Source organism: Stegodyphus dumicola, chromosome 1, assembly GCF_044657685.1.
Source record: "Stegodyphus dumicola isolate Sdum_Otavi_A_Nest chromosome 1, ASM4465768v1".
Classification (NCBI taxonomy): Eukaryota; Metazoa; Arthropoda; class Arachnida; order Araneae; family Eresidae; genus Stegodyphus; species Stegodyphus dumicola.
Genome location: NC_140768.1, coordinates 177,794,717 through 177,812,248, shown reverse-complemented (window position 1 = coordinate 177,812,248; position 17,532 = coordinate 177,794,717). Strand labels below are relative to the sequence as shown.

The window sequence follows — 17,532 nt, the reverse complement described above, 5'->3', positions numbered from 1 at the left end:
GTAATATCAATTTTTAATTTATTTCATTTGAAAGTGGTAATTTACAAATATCCAATATCTGCTGATCTACCAATAATTATTTTTACAATTTTTGAGACAAGCTGGTAATACAATCTCTTCAGCCAAATTATTACTTTTAATTTAACTGTAATTGATTTGGCTACTTCATAAGAAGCTATCTGAGCTTTTTCAGACACACTAAGTTGTTTTTTAAAGTTTTACTTGTTTGAATTTTGAAGATAATGATTTTTGAAAATAGCTTTTGTCTTTTGATGCAAATGAAGAATGGTTAATCAGAAAGTGATGTTGGAGCTTGCTCAGAATCATAGCACTATTTGATAATTTACAACCACACCAGACATTCAGGAACAACTATATCATTTTCCATTCTACGTAAACACACATTTTAAGAAATTGTCATTATATTTCTGATGAACAATATATATTTTGTAGGAGGAAACATCTTTACTCATACTGGGTATAGGCTCATCAGCCTGATCACTAACATCATTATTATTATAATCGTTTTCTTCTTTTAAACCATTTATCCATTTTAGAAGGTTCTTTTAAAGTAAAAACAATTCTGTCAAAAAATTATTAAAAAGCCAAATTATGTATTACCTTTCAATACGTTATGTTTCATTTAAGTATGAGAACACAATACCGCATGGCAAATATATAAATTCAACAACTCAGCAAGCATGTAAATAGTAAACTAGTATGTAGTTTTGTTTGGGTTTAATCCAGAATAGTAGTAAAATAATATAAGCATCATATATATACAAGGTGATTTCTAAATTGCTTTTACAAATTTAGAAAGGTGATAGTACCCATCCAGATGAGCAATAATTACCATAGAACTTAGGGTCGCACACTGAGAGGCAGAAAAGGGGAATATCAGAATTCCAACCTGAACTTAAACAGTGTTGGGAAAGCGAATGAACGAAACTAAAAACTGCGCTACCAAATTCATTGTTCAGTGAAAAACTTGCAGAAAATGATCAAAATGCCGACCACATGTGTCGTTGCACAGTTGACATCGGAAGGAACGATTGGCACACCCTTCCGAAGATTCCTGGTATGGTGTTAATTTTGTCTGCAGCAACAATGATTCTCGACATGAGATCTTCAGCCGAGTCCACAGGTGTCTCGTATGCTAAAGATTTCATTTCTGCCCCCAGAAGAAAAAGTCCAGTGGGTTGAGGTTCGGTGAGCTAGGAGACCAAGCCACAGGTCCGCCACGTCCGATCCATCGTGCTGGATATGTGGCATTTAAAAAGTTATGGGCCATGATGGAAAAAGGAGCTGGGGCTCTTGTGCATAAACAACATGTCTCGCTGAATGCGGAGCAGAACAGCTTGCAATAAACTGGGAAGTACCTGTTCAAAGAAGATACGGTATGTTGCACCAATCAAACGGTTTGGCATGATGTAAGGGCCTGCCAGGTAATCACCTAGGACACCTGCCCTAATATTTGAAGCGATGATGTGTCATTTTCAAGCACACCGTTTGCTCTGATTGGCTTTTTCCGGTACCAACTAAGAGCAATTGCTTCTTCTCAGGGAAAATTTGCACACTGTTAATTCTTGATAGTCTTAGGAGATAGATAGTCTCATTGTCCTTCCTCAAGGCATCTCTACTTTCCTCTTTTCTGCTTCTCAGAGTGGAATGCGACCCTATGTTCTATGGTAATTATTGCTCATCTAAATGTGTACTATCATCCCTCTTAATTTGTAAAAGCAATTTAGAATCGGCCTATATATATGTACTACTTCATTAAAAAATTCATATTTTTCAATTATATCAGGTAAAATTAAGAAGATATACTAATTACATATTAAAGATAAATTACTAACAATCTACCATGAGAAGCATGCTAGACTGCACATAATCAAGACTGCCAGATATTAAATATACATATAAAATTATAGATTTTCAAACAGTCAAATTTTTTAAATGGGCTCTTATATTAGAGATGTATTTTATAAGTCTGCATTTATTATATTTTCTTTATTTATTATTCTACTATTTTAAATGGCTACAACCATTATTTAAAACTCTTTTAAATTGATAATTTATTTTTAAAAGAATCTCTGAAAGAATTTAATCAATTTGAATAAAGTAGTTCAAATCTAGTGGAGCACATGATCTAGTAAGTTTGACTTCCGTGATGTGCTTCCATCTCTCTATGAAAGTATAAGTTAAATATACCACAAATACCCTTAGTTTATTTCTATAAAATGGCCGATGATTTGGTTCTGGATTTTTTTCACAGAGTATAATTAATCATTTTTAAAATATTTGGCAGCACACAGAAGTGCCACGGCACAGTGGCACTGGTCTACATGAAAGCTTCATGAGATATAACTGAATGCCAGAAGACCTGCTGTGTGCATTCTGCTCACTGCAGAACGCAAAAGAGCACATTTAGTATGGTGTAGGCAATATCCAGTATGTCTCTAATGATGTGCGACATGGCTCACAGTGAGAAAGGGACAGACTTCATACCCTGGTGGACAATTGCTAAGGACAGATGACAGTACAGCAATGTCAACCACAAAATGAAAGCACTTTTCTTCCTGACATCACTTAGATGATTTTACGCATGGCTGTATTATTGACAAGAATGAAGAAGGGCAAAAAATCACAGATTTTGCTAAAAACGAGACCAACACATCTACTGACGCAGCAAATCAGTTACTTGCTGCTATTGGAAACAAATCTCATGAAAAACTGTAGCCAGGGTGTTTGCATCAAGAAGAACTAACCATCCTGTTGTGTGCATTCCATTATCTAGACGCCACTGTTCTGCCCATTTGCAGTAGTGTCATCAGCATCGCAAAGACTACTGGACTTGTGCACTATTCTTAATAAGAGTAGGTTTGGTCTACCATCAGAATTGTAGATACCAGTTGATCTGGTGTGAGAGTGGTACTGTTTATAATTTGGAAAAATACAGGAAAGGGAACGATATCTACATGTAGTGTCGTGGTATAGGCTGGGGATCAAGATCAATTGCCATATGTCGCTCTATGTGCTTCCAGCTGGGACTATGACTCGCCAAAGATACATTAATGATATTCTGCTACGTCATGTTTGCATGTTCTATGGTGGTACTGTTGGTAATAAATTTGTCTTCAATGGATGACACCACAACATGTTATCGACTAGCTGCTGTCCAGAAGTGTCTAGAGCAGGGGTTCCCAACCCTAAGCCGGAGAGCACCACGACACCCAGCAATCATTTAAACATGTACCCGTCACTGTGCAATCACAATCAAAATGTTTTACTTTTCAACAATATTCTATGTGAAAGTTTTCTCACTTTTAATGAAATAGAAATTGCATTCAACACAAATAGATACCAGCACAAAACGAAATGTGACTGATCTCTTTTTTATGTGCATGTATACTATTAACTATAAATTCACCTTGAAAAAGTAAATGGTGCCCACCATCCAACAGATATTTTAGAATGTGCTCTTAGGGACAAAAAGGTTGGGAACCCCTTGTCTAGACAGTAAGGATATTCAACACCTCGTATAGCCAGAACATTCTCCAAATCTGATAAACACATATATATGCAAGATAAAAAATAAGTGAAATAGAATTCTGCAATTAATACACAATGGTTCCTTAACTCTCAATTTTAATTTGTGTATTTCCTCCTTTTGTCTTAAAACCAGTAACTGCTCATAATAAACCTTCTAAACAGCATTATTCCTAAATTTATTAGTGTCATATGATCTTGACTGAGGAAGGCACTTATATAAATGCTTTAGCCAAACACGAAAAAGCAAATCAAAATCATTTTGAGAACTACAGTCAAAAGTCGTTAATTCGGACACCCATAATCCGGAATGATCTATAAATCCGGAACTCAAAACTAAAAACATGCGTCGCGTTGACACATGCGCATTGGCGTTTACGCGTGCGCGTAAGACCTTTACGCGCACGCGCATATGCGTGTGTGCAAGTGCAGAATACGTTTTCGCGTGCGCGTTTAACGTATAACGGACGGTATAAGCTAAAATTATACAATTATCTATTTCAGTTAATGTTGATGCTTGCGTTATTCCTTAATCTTCGAATTGGATGCAGCTTATTATTTTTTGCAGACTGTAAGAGCAATTTTATAAAAGTAAACTTGAACTTTCGATTATGTCAATTTCCGATTCTGGAGCTCCCAAAGGATCTACAAAACGAAAGTATGTCTCGATGTCCGTCAAACAAAAAGTGGAATTGCTGCAAAAAATGGATAAAGACATGAAGAAGGTGACAGAGAGGTTAGTGAAAACGAAAAAATTTCGATTGACAAGTTAGTCAGTATTCTCGGCACAGCAATTACGGGACTTGAATAGCGGAGCTTTTTAACTGAACAAGAAATTATGTCTTTATAGAATTAAAGAGAAAGTATTATCACATAAAACGAAACAACTTACATTGAAAGAAATGTTTAATAAAGTAAACAAATAAATATTAAGCTTCTTTTTTTCGTAAATTTTGATACCCTTTAGATCATAATTGTTCTTTATTTCCTAAAATACGGTTTCATATTTTTAATTTTAGAATTTGTGCATGGCATCTTACGAGATTTAAACTGATGATCTATAATCCGGAATCGCCGAAGTCCCAACGAGTCCGGATTAACGATTTTTGACTGTATAAGCTTTTTACTTCTTTGCCAGGCTTTTCTTCCTCCCCCCCTCCTGAATGCAACCCATTTTTGCTTTATATCCAGTCTAATTAACATGTCGGCACTCACCTCTCTGTTTTCTTCAGTCAAATTTTAAAAGGTATAAACTGTGATATAAAAATGGGTGCAGAATGTACTCAATATGATGCACATTTTATAATCAAGATATGCTTCTCAAGAATTGTTTTGTCCACAAATAAAACATGTTGACTTAGCAGAATAGCTAACATTTAATTACAACTACACAGTTATGCATTTAAATGCCATCACAATCCACAGCCTTGACCATCTACTACTTGTAGCTTCTCTCATCGAAATCATTACACATACATATGTAAGTGGAGTTTTATAACAAAAGGGATTCTAACAAACAGACATTTTAGAGCTACTATCAAGAGAACAAAAAAGCACAATGTAATAATATTGTTAAAAAAACTCTAAATCTACTTTCATTCGATTACACACAAAGTGTAGAAAACTGAAGTATATACAAATGGCATGAAGCTGACTTTTTTAATGTTGCCAAAATAAGTCAATGAAGAAAATACGACTCATCCCCCCAAAAAAGTAGCAAAACTACCTTTTCATTATTATTATTATAATTTTTTATGCATTTTTTATTAAATGATGCATTAGTTCAAATATGGGTATTTTTTATATATGATGTATTGCATAATGGAGGTTATATTTTAGATAAAATGTTGTCATCATAATTTCAGTAAAGTTAGAAACAGTATTTTACACATCATTCTTCTTTCAGAAACATGCTTTTATTACATATACTGTTAATAGATTCAAGCAATTCTATCATTTTATATACATTTTCAATGCTAATTTATAAATTAGAACACTTATCAAACATTAAGAAATGGATAAAATGTAACTAAAACTTACCAGGCACAGAGGTATTGCTTTTATGAATATCGATAATTCTAGATGTTGATAAAGACAAGCTTCTACTAGCTCTGGCTAGGAAGCCAAAACGTCCTCCTATTGAAAACATTTTTCTTTTAAAAAGAGATCAATTGAATCATTTTAAATAATTTTTGACTGAATTCTATTACCTATAATAAAAGAAATTCAATAATGATGTATGTCATATTTTTTTAATATAAAAATTATATATGAGTAAGATTACAGGAAAAAAAAATCCGAAAGAATATTTCAGAACAGACAGTATAAAGACTGATAAAAGCTTAATTTATAAGTATGATATATTAGGTTATATATTTAAATATTCAAATTTGGCAAATTGCACAAATCACATTGAAATGGTGAATTTTTAATATACGTAGACAGAACAATAAAATATGCAAGCTATTTGATTACCCACACTCCCACCAAAAAGTTGTGAACTCAATGATGACTTTAAACCGCATTCTTAAACTTTTTTTTTTTTTTTTTTTTTTTTTTTGTGCCCGAGAGGGGGTTACGAATTTCAAACATTAACCACATACAAAGATAATTTTAAATTCATTTAAAGGCAGTACTTTTCTTTTGTTTTTATGGGACAGAAGAGTACCCTCTTCACATTTTGTGAATCTAATTGAGAAAGCAAAAATGTTAAATCTTGGGATTCTGTTAAACTAACTCCAAATGTATTATTGGTTATTTGCAATTTATTACACTGATATTTCAGTGTAATAATATATTACATATTATATATATTACACATATAATATATTACACATATATTACACTGATACTGATATTTCATTACCTTTACAGCTCTTTAATAATGGCACCAAGATTATTGCCAAATTCATGTTTATTTCTCACCATGTTTCCATGACTGCTTTTAATAGGACATCAAAAGTATTTTCAGAATTCCAAGAATTTTCACAACATAAATTTGGCAAGATAGGACAAGATGACAATGATGACTGTGCCTTGTTGCTTTTAATTTTGCCACTCAGCAGAGCCCCAAAATGCTCAACCTTTTTTTTTTACATAAGCAGCCACTTCTGGATCCACAAAATGAAATTTATGATTTACAGTAAAATAAGCATAACTTATTCCCCCCTCCATTCCTCTGTGTTGGATGCTTGCCAACAGTCTGAATAATTCGCCAATCCCTCTTGTATGTGGTCTATAATTTTTTCCATGATTGTGGTTGCTTTTCTATTTAGCACCTCAACAAGAAACATTCACTAGTTTCTCAGCATAATACACCAAATATCCACCCCCCCCCAAATAAACAGACTTTCATCTATACCCACAATTTTGCCAGGGTCACCTATTCACTTAGTTGGTTGTTGGATTAAATATAGAGAATATATCTTTATAATAAAACTGCTACAGTCAACAGTCATATTTTCAAAAAGGTGCAGTTGTTTCTCACACCACTTCAATATCAGTTTCTCTGTCCAATAGTAAATAAATTGCAGGACTGTTACAAACAATATTCTGGAGCCATTGAATTAGTTGTCAGAATATGTGCTTTTCTTTCACCTGCAACTTTTCATGTTGTACCTCCTAATGCTTTCAATGATATATAGTTTCATTCTGTGATCTCTTTCACATATTTGAAAGTAAGGTAAAATGAAACACTATACTTTGCATATTTGAATGCAAGGTAAATGCATCTTATTAAAAAAAAAAAAAAAAAAAACTCAGAGGCATAAAAGCCTTAATGGGCCAAGGCCTGCAGTGCCCGAAATCTGCTTTCTTGACTGTGGGCCACGGGGTACGTAAGCATATGCTCTGAACAAGTGGTCAGCTTGGTCACAGGACCCCCAGTGTTTAGCATCTTATATGGAAGAATAATACAGCATCTTCTTAAATCAAAAGTTAATAAAGTTTTTGCTGGTACTACTGTACTTTGCATATTTCAATGAAAGGTAAACACATTACTATATTTCGTAACACTACACATATTTAAATGCTAAATAAACACATTTTGGGGATACTACTATGCAATACTATATCTGCATATCTTAAAGCAATTGCTGATTAATTGCTGATTGTGGGATCTTATTTGGAAGAATAAGATTCCTCAATCAGCAGTTAATCAAAAAAATTTTAGGGGTAGGTGGAGGAGAAAGTAAATATGCAGAGGAGCCGTTAATAGGCTACAATACGCAGCCTAGTCACAGCTCCTCTCTTGATGAGTAAACTAATTAAGCGATCATTATCAGGACTGCTGTCGGCGATTTAGCACTATTCTTCGCAAAGTTTTTTAAAGGGGCTGTAAAAATAAGGAAATACTATACTTTTTAATATTAAATAAAGTTTTACATATTCATTGTACTAATTAGTTGGTGACAAATTCTAATGTACTTTTAATGTTAATTTTCTATGACATTTAATTTTCAATTTTAATTTGTACAGACTTAACAGGTTTCCAAAATACACTGTGCGGCCCAGCAGTAATGTTGCTGAACACTGGTAGTTCAATCTGGGTACAATTCTAAACGAACAGACTAGCTGCATAGCCAAATTTATGGTTTTCCCCACAGCATGGATTAAGCAGTTTTCTCCAGAAAGTCCTTCATGAAGGCATTTCTTGCCTTAGGCAAATTATTGGAAAGAATGCACAAAGGTATCCCTCTCCCACATGTGCTTTGCCATATTCAAATAAACCCAATCAATCAAAATACATTGTTTATTTACTTACGTTTATTAACTAATCAATAATTCTAATATTTAATATAAAAATGCAAATCATGTGTTTTACATGTTTATTAAAACACAAATATGCAGATAAATTAATGTGAATAAAAATAAAAAAAAAGATTTTCTGCATTTAAAAATGATAGAATCATCTAGAAAACTTACCATTTTTGCTTATGTCACCATTCTCTTTTAAATTCTCTTCTATTGAAAGACGTTCGGCAAGATCTGAAATGCCATTGTCGCTGTTCATTCTTTGAGTATGAAATGTGTGAGATATACGGCGACGAAACCGTTTCATTTTTGGCTTGCATCCCCTTTTGTTAGAAGCACCTAAATCTAGTTATGTACATATTGCTTGAGCTAGGCAGGAATAAAAAAGGCACTTTGATGGACGTTCAATATGGGACGTTCAGAGACTGCTAAACAGACTCATTGCATCTGGATGGAACCAACCATTACAAGAATGGCCAGCACTGAAATGTAAAAAAATATTTGTTACAAGACATAAAAAACATTAATAATATGCAGTGTTTTATTTAAAATGAGAGTAACAATAGCACATACAGTAATAATAATAAGATTTTTAAAATGACAAATGTTTATAAGATTAAAATTACTTTTTTTATGCTTCTATGTTTAGTGATTTTATTAACAACATATTCAAAACTAGATGAAATAATACCTTAGATTAGCATTGGTTTAGTTTAAAAAAATAAACAGATAAACAAAACTTAAAATTAGGCAAAAGGTAGGCCTCCTTCAAAATAGGTTACTGCATAATATTGTCCTCTTCCAAGATGGGAAAAAAAAAAAATCTTCTGTATATTTAACAAAAATATGCCATTATAATCCTTTGATATTCAGGTAAAAGTGCTTCACATCATTACATGAATAGTTATCTTTCTGAAAGTACTACTGAATTTCGCTACATAGTTCCTCCTCAGGTTCACATCACAATATTTTTAAGGGATTAAAAATACTAATTTAACATATCAAAGCCAGTATTTTTAATAAAACCAATGTTTTTAAACAATAAATTTAAGGGATTAAAAATACTGGCTTTCTGACAGGTAGGGTAACATGGCTGACATAATTTGCATAAAGAAGTAAAGAAGCGAGATTTTATTGTTAGTTTAACAATAATAAAAAAACTACATTGCCCACTGCACAAGGATTTCCAAACTACTATAATAATCAAGACATTTTAGTAATTCAATCTAATTAGCACTTATTTAGAAATAGATCAATCACTATTCAATATTCTAACTTAAGAAAAAGAATATATAAAGATATCAAATAAAATAAAATTTTCAGAAAGTATGATACTTTTCATTAAGTATCATAATTGTAATACTGATGCATCCTACTGATTGTACCTATATCCAGCCATAAAAAAGAAGCATATGAGATCTATAAATTGAAAAATTATGGAAAAGAAGAATGAAGGCATTTACAAGTATTCAAAAGCTTTAATCCTAACAGCCGCAGAAGTTTCTATATTTAGATAGTCATTGGAATATTACTGCCGATACATAAATACAGTAAAAATGAAATTTCTAACCTTTCAGCATTAACTTATTAATTTGACAATCTAATATAATTCAAACAGTTCTAGAATGTTCATATGAGAATTATTTATCTTTATCCTGAACAGATATGAAATTACTACCTTTATATAATGAATTCTGTACATAAATTAAGTTCATTTCTTGATTATTACTATTTTACATTTGCATTTAAATTGAATTCTCTTCGCTTTCAAGCACATAACTGAATGCGATGTTATTATAAAACTATGCAAAATAAAAAAATGAAATATTCGCAAATGTATATTTAGTTAATATTTAAGACTTTGGATAACAGAATGCATATGCTTATGTACAATTTAAAATATTACTTATTAATAACAGATGAATATACAACAGATCTCCACACAGCCAAGCAATAAACATATTAATCAAAGAGCTTTTTGATTTTCTGTTGGCAGAATTACATTTAAAAAAAAACTGTGACTTTTGGCATTTTTTAGTATTTTGATATTAGTATTTTGATACAACTACACAAAGCAATTCTCTGTAACTGCTATAAAAGTCAGCAGTCTACAGCAAAAACACTTCCAACACAAAGAATCACATCTCAAGCAAAATAATTTGCTAAATAACACTGTTCAATACTGAAATACATTCTAATGGAAATCACATTAAAACCTACATGAATAACACACAAAACTTTCCCATTAAAATATTTTTTACATAAATTAAGCTAAATAAAAAAGTAATAATGGAATGCAATTTCTAAGCCCAAACAATAGTCCTGATTTTCTGAAGAAAACTGAAAATTCTTTTTATAATACTAATGAGAAAATTTCCTCAACAAGCAATCTACTAAACTTGATAAAAATATTTCAGTGCAGTTAGTAAAAAAACAACTATTACATAAATTTACTATACCAGAACAGCAGAAGCTATATGCTTTGATAAAATAGTCTCCACATAGATGAAATTTATGACAAAAAAATATTTTAGAAAGAAAATTTGCAAACTTCAGTCTAATGTGATACTTCGGCTAATCTTTGGAACATGGTAACAGGTAGTTTGGCGACATTTTGGTAAGGCAATAAAGGTTACTAGATAGGACTTTAGCAGTGTACATGGATAAAGTCAAGAGTGTGCGCAATGCCATTTTTGTGCAATTCTGGGATGTTTTTTTAAGTGAAAATAGGTCGATGTGTACATGGATCGTGTATGTGCAATTCTTAAAAATGCGGCAAGCAGTGGGTGATTCTGCACTTTCTCCCAATTTCGCACCTAATCTTCGTCATGATTAAGCACTTTCAGAGGCGTAGCTAGAGGGGGGCATCTATTCCCGGGCACAGAATCCAAGGGGCGCCAAACTCATGTTACGACATTTTAGAATTAAATGTTTTCCATCCTTGGCAAGCAGCAGGCGCGTAGCTAGAATTTCCCGCTCCTGGGGACAACTGAAGAATTTGTGCCCCTTTCTGTGTGCCAAGAATGGAAAAAATTTCATTAAAAAATTCCGTAGCATTAGTTTGCCGCCCCTTGGATGCTGCGCCCGGGGACAGATGTCCCCCCTTGCCCCACCCTAGCTACACCACTGGCAAGCAGTAGGGGGCGCGAAATCTTCAGTTGTCCCTGGGTGCTGAAACCCCTAGATACGACTCTGAGCACTTTTGTTCCATAAAAATTCTAGCATAAGCGTAATTCAGTTGCAGATTGTTGGAAAAAAATGTTGAGTAAAAAAAAAAAAACATGACTTTACTTCGTGAAAACAAAATGGCGTCCGAAAAAAAAAAAAACTAGCAGGTTGCTGTAGCAGGGTTGGTCGCCAAATTTTCGCCAAGTTACCATAATCCAAAGATTAACCGATACTTCTTTTAAAATGAAATTTATAACTACAACAGAAAGTCAATCATTTTAACTAACAGTAATTAAGGTTGGTAAAATAAATGATTTATATCACTAAAGATGCAAGAACCCAAAATGAATTAATGATGTGAAAGTATTAGTACTGTATTTTGAAGTGTTTTCTGGATTGCACAAAATAATTATTTTTCCAAATATCAGTACACAAACAATATATATATATATATATATATATATTAATTTATATATTTTCATACATAATTACAGCTATGGCGGTTTTTCCATTCTCTAGCAATCAGAAGTGCTCAATATCAGTGCTGGTCCACTAAACATACAGCAGTACCTTCTTTTGATAAATGTTTTGTTCGAGAGCAAATTCCATAAAACCAGGGAAAAATTAATGATGTTTTTATTTTTTTACATACATAAAAAGAAAACGAAAAGGTACATAATTTCACACTGTAGTAGGTATCCAAAAATGTTCATGCTATAGATTTCAGTGAGAAATAACGACCCAGTTTGTGCAAATACATTTTATTCAGAAAAATAATTTTCTTCAGCTTCAGTTACATGTTCCTAACACGTTACAAGCTTATAAATCTGGCATCTGTAAAGTTCTCAATCCTAGAGCCCCAAAATTGCCTCATGGTTGCTAACCCGAAAGGTTATCCATAGCCAAAAATAAGTGATAATCAGATGAAGCGATGTCCAGGAGTAAGGAAGATGAAGTAAAACCTCCCAATCAAGTGTGCTGATCACTTTTGCTGTTTTAATGGAATTAAAAGTTTAATGGTCAGCAAAGTTTTAATGGTCACTTTTGTTGTTTTAATCTTAAAGAACGATCACGCCTTTCCAATTGACTAGTTCTGGCTGCTTGCAATGCAGTGCAGCTGTAAGCCTTTGTAACTGGAACACCAGTTATGAAGTTTTTGCTACTCTCTAGCAATTCGAAGTGTGCAATACCAGTGCTGGTCCACCAAACATACAAAAAGAAGTACTTTCTTTGGATGAATTTTTTGTTCGAGAGCAAATGCTACAAAACCAGGGACGATCAATGATGTTTTTGCGCATTTTCCTATTTTTATTCTTTTAAATTTTTTTTCAGTTGCTGTATAACATTTATTTCTCGCTGAATGTCAATATCTTGTTCAGAAATGGAGCTTTTTTGTGCCGTGACAATGAAGAGCAAATGATAAGCCATTGGAGTTTGGTTTCTTGGTCGAAACAAGGGGAACTCACTATCTGAGCTTCCACATCTTCGATAGGTTGTGCAGATGCAATCGAATGGTTTCCTCCACCTCTCCAAACCCTTGTGCAGATTCAATGTGGATTATACTTGATGCCTTCCTTCAGCAGACCTTCATCAATAGTGGATGGATACCCAGTTTGAGGCTTGTCTTGGAGGCTCTCAATGCAAATTAACTGAACTACTTTCACACTGTGAACTCATTCACTGATGCTTCTCCAAATACAGAAAATATCTTTCTAGCAGCTTCAGAAGCACTGCTGTCGAATTTAAACACATAAAGTAACCACGGCCAATAAAACACCCTTCGACACCGATATGTTAATTTCAGGATTGTAGTTCTTACAAAACTGCTTTGGATATGACCAACAGCCTTCAAAACTCTGCACCGACTGATAGCTGATTGGAATGCAAGCATCTAACATCATCCCAACAGAGTTGCCAACACCTGCTGTCTGAATTAGACTTTTCACTGCAGCGGCATGCATAAATATTTTTGGATACCTACTACGTATAATGCTGAGAAAGTATACTTTCTAACATAATCTTGTAAGACCTTTTTTTTTCCCCCCATAACAAAATCTCATTTTTTTTAGATACAGTATCCCACCCTGAACTACTTTCTACCTTGCAACTGCAGATTCAAATGCAGTGAGTTTAACATGAAAGGGCTCACATTTTGTCTTTTGCAATACTTTTTTCTCTATTTGTAATCAAAATCACCTCGCTAACACAAGTATGTTCTTCTTTCAAATTAATTTAATACTTTCTTCTTTATTCAAAATCTGATAATGAGGGTCAAGATTGTTCAGCTAACATCTCTGCATCTTATTACAAACATATAGTAAACTTTAAAATATTTCGAAATGAAATTAGAATTTCACATACATAGGTAACACAAAGTTTTTAGATAGACAAAAATAAAATATGGTAGAACCAAAATATGAACATAATGTTTTTACTTAATATATTCCATTATAGTTGATCAATCAAAATCATTCAAAAGGCAGTGGTTTCACATACTAAAATGTATATTCTCAATGCACTGAACAAAGGTATCAATTGCTGTATTGATTATGGACAGAAATGACACTGTGCACAAATGTTTCTTAATTTTAGGAATAAAAAATAATCACAGTGAGAAAATTGGTTTATAAGGTAGATAAAACATATTTTTAACACTGAGTTATGGAAAAATTTTATTGCTTATGCATAGTTGTAATGAGCAATGATTTGACTTCATGGTTGTTCTTCATGAACCTTTAATGTGATCACCATTAAATGAACAATGTAGCATCTTTCATATGAACAGTACAATACTTTTCTAGCACACTGTTACAACATGGCCAACCCATTCATACCTAAAAATGTGATATCTAAAAAATGAAAGAAAGTGATCGCCTTTCATTTTCTGAAAAATGGCGACAATTTCAGTGCTGCACTGCTCAGCTCTGCTTTGGTTTGACTTTTATTAATGATGATTCATCTGGAAAGACACATTACACCAACTGCTATTTAGTCAGAGACTTATGATAATGCAGAAGAGTTTTGTCATCTATTATGATGTCATATACAACAGCAATCAGCCCTTGATGAAATCTTTCAAGCAGTTTACACATCAGTTGATGTGTAGAAGTTTCTTTAAGTTTGTGATTTCATGAAGCAACTAATGTACCATGGCTTCTGAACAGCCAGGAACAAAACAATGACTTGAACTTGTATTAATTCCCAAGGGATATATGTTATTTCCACCATACACCAGATACTTGCTATCTTCAATCATTAGATATTCCATATGAATTCGTTTCTATGTTGTCGCAGTCTTAAGACAACCATCATGTTGTTCATCTATCAGCTTTTGCCATCTAAAACAGAACTCTTTAAATCAACTGAAAACAGTAATTCAGCATTGGGCATTAGTCTGTAATGCAACCTGGATTCATTGAGAGCTTTTCTGTGACAAGAGACCTACTGTAAAGACCTATTGCTCAAATTCACATATAATTTATATCGACTCTATTTTTCAATTATTTCTCAATTTTTCCCTGTCTACTACTTTCCTACTGGCATGCAAACACAATTTGTCTTATTCACGATACACACAAACCACAGTTCAATTCTGTTATACAGCCACATGCCACAGACTCACTAAATAGTGGCATGAAATCCTCCTGCTTTATTTCATGTTGCCAGATCTAACACCTTTCCGTGCTACCATCCTTGATTCAGATCATGCTCATGTAAATATACAACTGCCTCTTCAACAGCACTCCAAAGTTACACCATATTTTTTAAAGTTATGCTCATCAACATATTCTAGGCATCTATATAGCAGCAATCCATGCTTTAAAAACTCAGCTATGTTTTCTTCACCTCCTTCTGAAAAAAGTAGTGAGTAACATAAAAACTGTTTTTCAAAAGTTTCTGGGCCCTCTGCTAATGCACAAAAGAATATCATGCACTATTGAGTGTGAAAATTTTCATATTCAGAAATTTAAATTTTTTGGATTGAAAATATCAAAAATTATAATTTTGGATTCAAAGTTTCATACCTATTTTTTTATTGAAACAATAGTTCAGAAAACTGACATTAAGATTATCGATGTTAAACTGTCCCTTGTTTGCAAATTTGATATAATTGATACTTACATATCCAAGGATCGTAAGTTATTAATCATTAATTAACCCTTAATTACATTATCCACAGTTTTCACAGCACCCATAATGCATTTAATCATGAAACAAACTACTGAATGAATTTGAAATAAAAACCCACAATCATTAGCATATGCAATTAAGCCTGAAGAATGACACGATCAACATGATTTGTCTGAAGACAGCAAAAGATACCTATTTTCTTAAAATCTAATTACTTATAGTTTTGTGGATATAAATGTTTACTCCAATGCATCATTACACACAATAAAAATTATTCCTTTACAGTCTAATGCATAATCCATATCAATTCTACAGAATGAAGAGCCCTTGATAAAACCAAAAGTGCGCTCGAAGATTAACTTTGAGTGCTTGAGCAATAAAGGATACAGAGATACTTCTGGACCTAATTTGTATGTAACTGCACACAGTACTTCAAACAATTAAAGAACATGTTATCAAATCAAATTTATTCCAAACAAACCTTCAAAATTTTATTCATAGATGCTATATAATTACATTAATATGTATATTCTAGATAATAACAGACAGACCTACTAACATCTGTTAAAGAGAATAAAAGAATTCTGAAGACAGAACAGTAATTTTTAGTCTTCTAAAGCAAGTAATTTTGTACATATGCTTGTGAATTTTAACCCTAGAATGCTAACCATTCATCTCCTGGACGAAGCCCTTTACAAAAAATCTTGACCCATCCCCCTAAATCAGGAAATGGATTGTGCGACTGAGTACCTTCATATGACCTTGGCTACTACAGATAAGGATGTTCCATCTTGTCGAAATATTTTAGCACGTAGCATTTTCAGAACAATATTCGTCTCCCAGACAAATGGTTAGCTGTAACGTTTGAACTCTTGATTCCGACTTAGTCTTTCTTTGTAAAGATGTCAAAGCGTTTTCGTGGAGAAAATTTTTGGGGTAGACCTGAGGCTATCCGGAAACTTTTAAAAGAGTTAAGCGATGAAGAAAATTCTATTTCTGGGGATGAATTAAAAGATGAAGATTTTATTGAAGTACAATATCACGAAGTAACAGATAGTGACAGAGGTGAAAACGATGAATTTTCAATTGACAATAAAGGTGATGAGGAAACAATGCAAAAAATCCAAGAAGAGGAAAATAAGAAATTGAAAAATGAAGCTGAATCAGAAACTGGTACTGTACCAGATAAAAGTGATTGGATGGGAAAAATTCCAAATTTGTTTAAGTCATGCGATAAAACTATAATTTACCCAGGCAAAATTCAGCTCACTGGTAAAAACAAATCAAAGTGGTCATCTGTCCCTAAATCGAGCAACACAAGGACAGCAGCTCGAAATATTATTCACGTTGTTCAAGGTCCAAAAGACTCAGAAAAGAACATTTTACACCTCTGGAATCATTCAATCAATTTCTCAACCCTCAAATGCTGGAAATAATTGTTTCTCATACTAATTCCGAAATAAAAAGACAAAAAGATCGTTATGCCGAACAGAAATTTTCAGTATTAGAAACCCGTGTTGATGAAACTAAAGCTTTACTTGGATTACTTGTGTTGTCAGCGGCTATGAAAAATAATCATTTAGCAACAAATGAGCTATTTAATGCTACTTTATGCGGTTAGCGTTTTAAAGCTGGAATGAGTGAAGTAAGATTTTGATTTTTGCTGACTTGTCTACGTTTTGACTCTAAAGAAACTAGAGATGGAAAAAAAAGAAAAAGATAAATTTGCACCAATCAGAGAGATTTGGGATGAATTCATTAAGAATTGTATGGATTCTTATAAACCAGGATCCTATGTTACTATTGATGAACAGTTACCAGCTTTTGAGGAAGATATCCCTTTAGAATGTACATACCGAATAAGACTGCAAAATATGGCATCAAAATAGTAATGATGTGCGATGTAGGAACGAAGTACATGATAAATGCAAT

General features: G+C 33.0%; 1 protein-coding gene across 2 annotated transcripts in view; it reads right to left on the bottom strand.

Moving 5' to 3' along the window:
• LOC118203454 (cyclin-dependent kinase 17-like) overlaps window positions 1-17,532 on the bottom strand; it is a 286,968-nt gene that overhangs the window by 260,390 nt on the left and 9,046 nt on the right. For both annotated transcript variants that reach the window (XM_085823207.1, XM_085823211.1), the window contains exons 2-3: window positions 8,473-8,783; window positions 5,590-5,685 (exon numbers count right to left, since the gene is read on the bottom strand). In XM_085823207.1, the coding sequence (XP_085679333.1) occupies window positions 5,590-5,685; window positions 8,473-8,608 (232 nt within the window). In that variant the 5' untranslated portion in view covers window positions 8,609-8,783. The remainder of the gene's footprint in view (window positions 1-5,589; window positions 5,686-8,472; window positions 8,784-17,532) is intronic.